The 11,815-nt window shown below is 38.8% G+C and overlaps 1 protein-coding gene across 1 annotated transcript in view; it reads left to right on the top strand.

The window, feature by feature from the left end:
• The first annotated feature begins 1,103 nt into the window (after nt 1-1,103).
• Nucleotides 1,104-11,815, top strand: part of GNAL (G protein subunit alpha L) — a 515,222-nt gene continuing 504,510 nt past the window's right edge. Inside the window, exon 1 of the mRNA XM_056823633.1 lies at nt 1,104-2,364. Coding sequence (XP_056679611.1) covers nt 1,617-2,364 — 748 coding nt within the window. The 5' untranslated portion in view covers nt 1,104-1,616. The remainder of the gene's footprint in view (nt 2,365-11,815) is intronic.

Below are 11,815 nucleotides of genomic sequence, written 5' to 3'. Positions count from 1 at the left end.
TAAATTTAATTTTCTAGTTTTGCCTCTGTTTAGTCATCCTGATAAGTTTTAGCTAGCTTCCAACCATAAATATGCCATCTTTGACTTCATCTAAGTAAAAGAGCGTGCTGAAAATCCATAATGAAACAAAACTAGTATAAGAGGATATATATTATTAGACTAGTTTCAACTACTGTATCATAATTAAGAAAAATAAAAATTCAATGTAATTTTATAATTGTATTTTGGCCATTAACCTTGCCTAAATATGTCATTAATGCTGAAAAGATATGTGATGTAGTCTGAAGGTTATTTGAAGGGTATATAAAGAGATATATTGACATTTGATTTTCATCAAATCATAGATTTAGAGCTGGTCTAGTCCAATCCTTTCATTTTACTAACAAGGAACCTGAGGTTCAGAGAGGCTGGTCACTTATCTAAAAGGTGACATGTGTAGTAAATTGAGGTTCAGAGAAATTCAATATCTTGTCCAAGGTCACATAGAATACTCGGCAGAATCCATTTTCAGAATCAGTGGGGTACAGTAGAATGAGTGCTGAATTTGGATCAGAAAACCTATACTTGTTTGACCTAGAACAAGTCACATAACCATTTGGGGTTTGTTTCCTCTTCTATCGAATGAGATGTTTGGACCAGATTTTCATTAAAGTACCCTACAGTTCTACATCTGTGCTTGTCTCTACCATATGTAGAGATTGCAAGTAGGTTCTTTGTACATTATATACTGTGTACACCTGAAGGCATCGACGTCAGAGTGTGTCTATTTCTTTATAGGGGCAAGGAAGGTATAGGTGGATGAGCAGAAAAGCAGGCAGGAGACTGTTTATATGACGAATATGAGAAAATCTGTGTATCTTAGCCTTCAGCATACAGCTTTGCATCCTTGATTCTCTTTACTAATCACTGTCCATTCTCATAAGCAGTACGTCTTTTTTAAGTGAGACCACAGTTCAGGGACGATGTTCAGGTGGCAGTCTAGGTTGGGAGAGGGAGGAGGGGTGAGAGAACCTCAGTAGCTGCCAATCGCTACCGTCCACTGCTGCGCTCTCATCTTGGGCAGCGGTATTTACGGTAAAGGAGGGGGCGGGCTGGGGAATGAGTGGGAGAATAAGGGGGGGGGGGGGGGGACCGACGGCGCTGTCCTCTCTCCCTTGGTGTCAGGTGATCTGGAGCTAGGAGCCGAGCCCAGCCGAGCGGTATAGCTGCCGCTGCTGCCGCTGCGGGAGGAAAATGCAAAATGGCATATTGGGGATGTAAGGGATTCTGCCACTCGCTTGCTCGGCCCAGACCTACTGCATCCTCTCTCCGCAGTTCGCGGGCAGCCATGCGGCTGTAGGTCCCTGCCGGGCTGCCCCCTGGATACCTCAGCTAAAGGGGTCGTGATTCGGCAGCACTTGCTGCCAGAGCAGGGGGGTGGGGGTGGGGGGAGCGGCGAGGGAAGGTGTTTCCTCTCGGCTCCCCCCCACCCCGACCCCCCCTCCCCTGCCTCTTCTTCTTCCTCCTCCTCCTCCTCTTCCCCCTCCCCCTCTCCTGCCTCCTCTCCCTCCCCTTCCTTCTCCTCCTCTACCTCCTCCTCCTCCTCTGGTTCCCCACACCCCGTTCCTCAGTGAAACATGGGACTGTGCTACAGTCTGCGGCCACGGCTCTTCGGGGATCCCAGCGGCTCCACTTCCAACGCTACGACCTCGGAATCGGAGCCGCCGCCACCACAGCAGCAGCAGCAGCAGCAACAGCTGCCCCAACAGCAGCCGGACCGCACCGCCCTCCCGACGCTGAGCTCGGGAGATCTTCGCCGCTCCGGGGACCTGCGGGCAGCGGCTGCAACCAGGGCTGGGGGTGGAGAAGGCGGCAGTGGTAGCAGCGGCTGTGGAGGCTGCGTGGGGGAGGCGGCGGTGTCAACAACTACCGCGGGGTCTCTCCGCAGCAGGGACGTCTCCGGCAAGCAGCTGTGCGCCGGAGACGGAGACGGAGCGCTAGTCCTGCAGAACGGTGGCGGTGGAGGCAGCAGCCCTGGGAATGGAGCGGCGGAGCGACAGCAGAAGCCGCAGCAGCAGCCCAAGCAGCAGCAGCAGCAGCAAACGAAGCAACAGCAAACGAAGCAGCAGCAAACGAAGCAGCAGCAAACGAAGCAGCAGCAAACGAAGCAGCAGCAGCAGCAGCAACAACAGCAGAAACAGCAGAAACAGCAACAGCAGAAGCATGGCAAGCAAAAGCAGCAGCCGCTCAAGCAGCACTGGGACAAGCTGCGCGTGGAGGAACGCGAGGCCGAGAGGGAGGCGAAGAAAGTGAGCAAAAGCATCGACCGGGCGCTCAAGGAGCAGAAGAGGGAGTATAAACAGACTCACCGACTTCTCCTTCTGGGTAGGTACCTGAGAGACTACATCCTGGCGGGAGCAGGGAGCTCTGCTCTCCCTGCTCCCAGTTATCATTCCTTCTCCCTCCCCAGCCTGTGCATGCCCTTTCCCCTCCCTCTCTTTAACGATTTCTTTCTAGGATGGTAGCGTCGCCTAGACCTTGCCTCTTTCGCTTCCGTTTTTTTTTTTTTCCCTGGACTTTCGGGAGCGAGGAGTGGGTTTTGCGCCAGTGGTTGACAGGAGAGCGGGAATTTCTGTGTGTACCCGGGTCACAGCTGCTCCACCCAGGCGCGCGAAGGAGAAGGACTAGTGAGACTAGACTACAGTGCTTCAGGTTTATTTCAGGTGTTAGGGGACCTAGTTATGGGACCTGTGTGAGAAAGTTATCCAGTATCTTAAGAAATCAGTTGACTCTTTTAGGAGAGCCAGGTACAAGGTGATTTAAGAATCCTCCGCCTCTCCTGTTTTCTAGTTGTTCTGTGGCTGACAGCATAACAGTCAGTCTATTGAAGGATGCCCTTGGAGGATATATGACAGAGGGCGAACCTAGACAGATGGATATGGGTCCATGAATCCTCATTAACATTATTTTTGAAAACAGTTTTGGACCGTTGACTCCTTTTGGGAGATACTGTGTAATTGTTGCTAGTGCCTGTTGTTATTTAATTACTGAACCTCTCCAGAGAATACCCCCCCCCCAGTTGATTCATTTGCTGCTACGTGAAATCCATTGGGATACCTAATTCAAGCTTCTCATTTCCTGTAAGAAGGGCAATAGTCCTACTGCAGTTTGTTTTAAGTGGACAAAGAAAAGAGTTTTTTGAAGCCTTTTAGATTAACCACAAAGCTTTCATTTCAATCACAATGCTAAAGCAAAGAATCCAATAGGTGTGCCTTGTAATGTTTGTTTTGTTGGGGGGGTGTTTTGTTTTGTTTTGGTTTTGTTTTGTCATTTTATTTTTCACTTGGAGTCTGGCTTGCATTCCTTCCTATGTAGACTATATTGAAAGATTATCCATGCTGCTGTCACTGTTCCCATGAATCTTAATATTTAAAATGTGTGTGTGTGTGTGTGTGTGTGTGTGTGTGTGTGTGTGTGTGTGTGTAAGGGTTCAGAGAGAGAGAGAGAGAGAGAGAGAGAGAGAGAGAAAGAGATTGAGATTTGTGATTGTGACAGTCTTCCAAGCTTTTTCAATGAGATAAGTACATGTGCTGGTTGTCAGTACAGTATCATTAAAACACCTAAAAATAAGTCACAGAGTTTATTATTGTTGTTGGAAGTCTGAAATACAGCTTACAGAGCAGTGTTTCTAATACCTTGTAATTGGCAAACATTCCTTCTTAGTTGTTTAGAACAAAGTATTCTCCTGTACAAACAAAGCAATAGGCATAGGTTCCCAATACCTGTTGCACTTCAAAATTAGACATTTTCAAGAGCAAACTTTTAATATATTATGTGTAGTTCAGTAGGGTGTATGGAAGATGTCCTTTTTCAGTGCTCTCTACTTTGCTGTGAAAAGGCCTTAGAATGAATGCATTAGCTCCAGTAAGTTCACAAGTAGATGTGAGCTATAAATGTGTTCATTATGTAACATAAAGAATAGAAATTGTGTTCATCTACTTGAAGTGTCTATTGATTTACTTCTCTGTAATTCTTAGTGAGAAAACTGTTATTTTGTTATTGCTATTGTTGTTTCAGTATTAAGTATGTTGTAAATATGTCAAAGGTCTCTTGGAGATATGCTTATAATTATGCTATATTTAACTGTAAGATGAATAGTTTTGTTAAAGGTTTTTTATTTTCTTAGCTCAAATCATATATATAAACATTTTTCTGTAACTAAAAATACTCTGCAAAGACACATGTACAATATGTGCATTTATACAGTTATAAACTTAATTTATGACTAATTCACTAAAATAATATAATTGATACTTGATATTTTGTCAAGCCCCATTTAACATGTACAAAGTGTTTAACTATTGTAGGCTTATACTTAATGGAACTTATTAGTGCCTTCTAGAGTCATATTTGAAGTTCAGGGACATTTGGGATTATGACTAACACACACACACACACACACATACACACACACACACTCACACACTGCTTCAAAGGGTAGGCTTTGAGGTTTCTCCTAAACTTGATTAACTCTTCATTCAGTTTTAGATGGCTTAGCTGGAGTTCCTAAAAAAATGGCTTATATTTATAAAATTGGTTCAAATTTATGAAGTTTTCCCCCTTCTCTCCACAACCTCCCTATAAGTTGTTTTTTTACATCTTAAATCTGTTTTTTTCCTGAATATTATTTATTTAATTAATTAGTTTAGAATATTTTTCCATAATTACATGATTTATGTTCTTTCTCTCCCCTCCTTGCCAAGGTGCAATCCACTAGTTAAACCTGTTTTTTTAGCTGCTTGCTATATAGCTTCTAAATGTCATTGCTGAGGCTTGAATCCAGGCCTTTGGACACCGGATTTTTTGCTCTCAGTCTTCACTGTGTCTTGAGTGTCTATGAGCATCACTGTTAGTTCTCAATCCCCTTTGTCTTAGAATATAGTACAGGACAAGTGACAAGACAAAAGTGGTGCATTAGAGAGCCAACCAAATCACCTTTGATGAATTGTTATTACTGTTAAGGTGGGGAGATCCACCAAAGTTCTTGGTGTCTTGTTAACAAAATTTTGCTTATTGCCCTGGAATTTAAACCTCTATCTCTTTGGGAAGGGAGGAAAACAAGAGAAGTTTGAAAAGTGAATAATTAATGGACAAAATTTAGCATAATTCATTTTGAATTGAATTTTCAGTAAAAAAATTGTTTCACAACCTTTAGCCTTTATAACAGTGCAGTAAGCAAAAAGCTTGTAATTTAGGGGTAATATTTTTGTTTGGGAATTTTTTGTTCTTGTTATTAAAGTGTATACATGTTATAATGTTTGGGTCACATATGATTTTTATGACTCAAAAATGACCACCATATCTGACGGTCATTTTTTTTTTTGTCACAGTGTCTGTATGTATTGAAAAAGAAACAGACAGTTTTGGTGGGACTAGAACTGCTTGAATTTGGCTGAAAGTTATAAGGATTTTCTGAATCTTTTAAATCCATCTTAAACTCATCTCTAATGCAAATGTGGTTTTATAAATTTTCCGTTGTTCTCATAGAAATGACTTTAATTAGAGTGATTATTTCAGTTGTTGTATTCATATCCCCAGTGCCTACCTTAGTGCTTGCAACATACTTGCTGGTTAATTGATTGAAGGAACCCAGTATTTTATTGTTTGAATTAGTAGTTATTTCAAGTGCAACTACTGGTTGGAAGGACACTAGGTGATTGGGAGTTCTTTTCTCCCCCTTCCTTAGTCTCCTGTTCTGGAAACACCAGGACCACTCCAGTGGAATATGAATTTGAATCAACTCTGAACCTGGCAGGGAATATGGCAAGTATAGACTGCCATCCTTTAGATCCTCTACTAGTTTACTTTTGAAGTAACTTTTTGTGGTAATTTTGGTTTAAGTTTATATGGGTTACCACTGACTCAAAGAAAACAATCCCAACTCTGGGCTCTAGATATACAAGGAACCCAAGAGAAACAGTAGTCATTAGAATTCTCCTCCAATTGATTGCTTAAAGTTGACCAGACCAATCTGACTCCTGCAATTATAGTTTTAGATTCAACTTTTCAGTCTTGAGACCCTAAGAACAAGGTCAACTGAGGAATTGATTTTGCAGGGTATTATTGTATTATCTGGGCTTTTAAGCCTAGTTCTTTGAACCAGCTGACTAGAATTTACCAGGTTTCAAGGGAGCCAAAGGGATGTATGAAGACCAGATACACATATTGGATCTTATCTGATATTTGCATGGCTTTCTATCAGTCTATCTTACCTGCCTTGGGATTTCTAGATCATCTAGTACAATAACTGTGCACAATAGAGGGGGAAGTATATGGAAATGGAATGTCATAACTTTAATTTTTTAGAAGGATAATGTACTGTCAGATGACTAACAATGAAATACTAGAGTTATATTCTGTATAAATGTGCATAAAGTAGAAACAATGGTATTGTTCTTTTCTCAGAATATTGAAGAGGCTGACTCTTATTAGAATTTGCATAATTGTATTATAGGAAAAGAGTAGAAGACTAGGAATCAGAAGAACTGAATTTAAGTGTTGGATCAACCATTTATTAGCCCTGTGACCTGGGACAAGTCATTTAAGTTCTTATGGTAGGTGTAATACGGTGAATGAAGTGCTTTGCTTGGTATCAGAAGATTTATATTCAGATCCAGCATCAATTGTGTGACCTTGGGCGAGTTATTTCATCTGTTTGCCTCAATTTTATCAGCTGTAAAATTGGGTTAATAATAATAATACCTAACTGAAAGGATTGTTGTGAGGATTAAATGAAATTAATGGGATTAAAATAAATTTTAGCATTCTGGAAACCAAAGTTAAGTTATGAAATGGCATAATAGTGCATTTGTCACTTAAAAGCACAAAGAACATATCTAGGGACCCAGTGTATTATGTGAATTTTTTATTACTTTATATTTTATTAAGATAGCCAAGGCATTTATGAATCAAATTCTGCCTTTACTGTGTTTATTTCATAAAATAAGGGATATGTTTATATTCTTCAGGGTAGTTTATAGCCATGAGTTATCTGAAAAACCAAAAAAAAATTATAATAGTTACAACTTAATCATCTAAGATTATTGTCATGGTTCTTACAATATATAATGTTTGACTAGAAAAGGAAATATAACAGCATTAAAATTCATACTTTTTGTAATGGATTTAAGTACTTAAGGAATTTACAGTAAGACTCTACTTGTACAGAGTTTAGCTACTCATTCCTCTAAGTATTTGAACAATTTGGCATATGTAAACTCACTAAAGAAAATTAAGACTTAACATTGAGTCCAATCTTCTGTGAATTATTGAAGCTACTAGCTTTCAGATCTGGCATCACTGATAAAAAACCTCCACTAGAAACTGTGGAGGTTTGTGAATGCTTTTGTGGGTTGATAGATTGCCTTTTAATTCACCTGAGAATTTGTGCAACAGCATGGCTAACATAATTGTTATCAATTCATTTGATCATTTCCCATAATTGAAAACAAGGGCGTCATACTACGTGATGATAGTAGTACTAGTAGTAAGAAATACATGTTCTGAAACTACTAGATTCATACTATTGACTAAGCATTTGGGATGTGATACTGAGTAAGAACTTTGAAGTTGAGATCCATGCCCAATGCTTGGTATCATGGGAAGTTAGGAAAAGTAGCTATTCAGCAGATATTGGGTATTGATGGTAGTGATGGTTAGCCTATTAAAAGTGGTATGTTCCAGTGAAACAATGTTCCCTAGACCCTGGGTATTTCCATTTAAGTAGATAGAATCTTGTATTAAAATCCATAAAGGGGCAAACGTGTGTGTGTGTGTATGTGTGTTTAGTTTTATATGTGGATGTTCTTTAAAAGGGGTCATTTTCTTTTAATTTTAAATTAATAATTCAGTCAGTCAACAAGGATATATTAAGTGCCTGCTAGGTGACAGACACTGTGCTAAGCTTTGAGGAGTCAAAGAAAGGCAAAAAAAAAATCTATTTAAGCTCTATTGGAATTGGGGAGGTAGTCTGTCAAGGAACTAACAAGCTAATGTGGATTAATGTACCCTATAGGAATTAAATAGGGGAGAGGACATATTGTTAAATGGAAGAAGACAAGGGAAAAATGACTTTCTTTTTCATATCCTGTTACTCAAGTGTATCAGCTATATTAGAGAGAAGAGAAAATAGGAAGTAAATCTAGTATTAATCATCCCTTATGTTGCCCTAATAGAGCTTTTCTTAGCTACAATTTCACCTTCTCCTCCACCCTCCACAGCTTCCCTCCTAGAAAAAAAAAGAGAGCATTAAGAAAATAAAATTAAGGGACTAAGAATCTTTGTATAGTTGAATATTTGGCTACAGCATGCTGTTGTTCTACTTCATTTCTCATCTGATATCACCAGTAAAATAGATATGGCAGTGGTTTTAGATTTAGAAAAATCAGGGTTCACATCCTACCTCACACTCTTATTTGTGGCATGACCCTGGACAAGTAATTTATCTTCACTGTGCCTTCATTTCCTCCTCTATAAAATGAGGAAGTTGGACTTGATGGTTTCAGAAGTGCCTTTCCAGTCTAAATTTATGATCCTGTATCCTAAACCTCTCAGCTTTCTGAATACCATCCTTCTCAATATCTTAGAAGAGATATTAAAGATATTTAGAGTAGTACTATATACTGGAAAGTATTATATTTTGAAAGAAAACATGTGAGCCCAGTCAGATTGCATTGTAGGATCAAGATATAAACAATGCCATGAAAATACTGAAGCCAAATACAGAGAGTTGCAACTAGGATCTCCGCTGTCTTGGAATTCTTCTTTGGTACATCATCTCAGAGCTTTCATTAATGATAACATTTTATCAAATAGAATATTAAAAGCATAAGTATGCTAGATTGTCAGATTGGCCAATATGACAGTAAAGGAAAATGATCAATGTTGGAGGGGTCGTGGTAAAATTGAGACATTAATGTCTTGCTTGTGGAGCTGTGAACTGGTCCAACCATTCTGGAAGGCAATTTGGAATTATGGCCCAAAGGCTATAAAACAATGCATATTGTTGGATTCAGTAATACCACTATTAAGTCTGTGTTCCAAAGAGATTTAAAAAATGGGAAAGGACCTGCTTACGCAAAAATATTTATAGTTGCTCTTTTTGTGGTAGAAAGAATTGGAAACTAAAGGGATGTCCATCAATTGGTGAATGGATTAACACATTTTGTTATTTGATGGCAATGGAATTCTATTGTGCTGTGAGGAATGATCAACAGAATGATTTCAGAAAGAATTGGAAAGACTTTCATTGACTGATGCAGAGTGAAATAAGCAGAACCAGGAGAACATTATATATAGTAACTGTAATATGGTGGAATGATCACCTGTGAAAGATTTAGCTGCTTTCAGCAATATAATGATCTGGGACAATTTTGAGGGATTTATGACAAATAATGCCATCCACTTCCAGAGAGAGAACTGTAGGAGTCAGAATGAAGATCAAATAATACACTTTTGTGCTTTAATTTAACTTATTTGGGTTTTTATATAGGAGTTTTGGTTTTATATGATTATTCTCTTACAAAAATAAAAATATGGAAATATGTTTTGCATGAATGTAAAAACCAGACTAAATTGCTTGCCAGCTCTGGGGGGGGGAGGGAAATGAGTAAGAGAAAATTTGAACATATAACTTTGCAAAAATTATATGGAAATTTGTTATTACATGTAATTGGTAAAAATAAATCAATAAAAGGTATGTTCAAACCTGTTAATGGAGTTCAGTTCAACAGACTTCTTTCCAAAACAACGTCATTTCTGCTTGGCTTCTCAGTGGTATAAATGAAAGACTATCAATTGTGGCTCAGAGGGATTTACACAGAGTTGGTTTGAACTCAAATGTATTGAGTAATATTTCATTCTCTTCTTAATAGTGATGAAATCCTTTTCTTGTGGTAGGAGACACAGATCCAGAGTCATATCGCTTTTAAAATTGTCACTGAAAGACCAGAGGTGCCTGGATTTGCCTAGTCATATATATATATGTTATAGTGTTATAGTGAATGTTATAGTGTTATAGTGAATCCTGTGGCTTCTCTCCCCAGTTTAATTTCTGGTGGCAGAATGAAAGATTACATTGTAGTGCTGAATGGGATATGTGAAACATGGAAAGGAATTGTAAGGATTAGGTTCATTCTATGAACAACAATAGTATAATGGAAAGAGTACTAGATTTAGAGCTGGAAAATCTGGGTTCAGATTCTGAATCTACCCCTTATTGACTATGTGATCTTCAGCAAATCATTGAAACTCTCTGAACTAAAGTATTCTCATCTGTAAAAATAGGATAGTTGGCTAAGGTCCCTTCTGGCATTAACTTAATAAGATAATGTGATGTTTCTCTTCCATCTTGTTCCATACCCCAACTCTCCAGCCCTCATTCTGACACAAAAAATAGTTTCATAGAACCACCACCCTTACATTAGTAGTAAGGAGTACAGATGGTTGAAAGATTTAAGGTCATATGCCCCAAGAGAACAGGGACTTGGAATAGGTCAGTAGATGTTAAATTCTTACCTTCATAGAAGTCTTTGGCCTTTGTAATTTGCAATTGGGATGTTAAAGGGCTTTGATATCAAAGCATATGAGGATTGACACAAGAATATTTAGTCTGGAGAAAACAAGTCTCAAGAGTGACATGGGAGATTTAACCTTCATGAAATTTGGACTAGATAACCTTTAATGTCCTTTTCACCTGAAAATCCAGGAATCTGTGATCCTAAATATTTTTAAGGCTGTCATGTTGAAAAGGGTTTGGAGTTGTCCTTTTTGGCTCCAAAGATCTGAAATAAGAGTAAGAGGGAGAAGTTGTAGAAGGGTAGATTTTAGCTTAATTTAAGGAATATCTTTCTAAAAAGTAGAGCTGTCCTACAAGGAATGGGCTACTTCAGCACCATTGAATTAAAATTGGAAGAGATATTAGAAATCAATTGTTCTAAACCATTCCTATTTCAGATGAAGAAACAACAGGTCCAGAGAAGTAACCTACTCAAGGTCAAACAAATAGGGTGTCAGAGTAATGGAGAATTTTTCTTTCTTAGGAGTGTCAAAGTAGGCAATGATAGCATAGAAGGCATTTTCCCCATAGCTGAAGTGCATGGCCTCTGAAATCTCTTTTAATTCTGATCTGTGATTCTCAGAATGTTACTAAACAACCAGTTCTCGTCTTTCTATGTTCTGAACTTAAAATCAGATGGTAAGGTCAGGGCCTCAAACTTAAGTTACTGTTTTCAAATAGATAATCTGCACTGCCTGGTTGGGTTTGAAAAAAAATTCTAAATTAACTTTTATTTTGTAAATCAAAGAAAAGCAAATCTATGGAAGCATTTGCCATACAGCCTCAACATGAGAGGTAGCAGTATTGTAAGTTCTACTGGAGAAAGAACTAGATTGAATCGTAATTTGGTCACTTGCTTGTGATCCTCCATTCCATCTGTAAAATGGTGATAATAGTACATACTCAGCCCACCCCATAGGACCATTATGAGAATAGTAGACCATATATGAAAATACTCTGGAGCCACTGGTTCCTAGGAAGTTATCACTTTAAGTTCATAGAAATGGAGATAGGGTAGAGTAGTCATTTTTGAAGCCAAGTAGCCAGTAGACTTAGAAGCAAGGCTCTGTGAATAATAGCAATAGATTTTACAAATTATGTTCAGAGATACTAAACAGAGGATGTTATGCATCTATTCAAGATTCATTTGGGGGACAGGTAGGTAGCAGTTAGATAAATTGCAAATGTTTCTTCAGACACTTCCTAGCCGTTTATCTGAGA

The sequence above is a fragment of the Monodelphis domestica genome, chromosome 3 (genome assembly GCF_027887165.1).
Source record: "Monodelphis domestica isolate mMonDom1 chromosome 3, mMonDom1.pri, whole genome shotgun sequence".
NCBI lineage: Eukaryota > Metazoa > Chordata > Mammalia > Didelphimorphia > Didelphidae > Monodelphis > Monodelphis domestica.
This window is presented reverse-complemented; position numbering and strand designations above follow the sequence as displayed.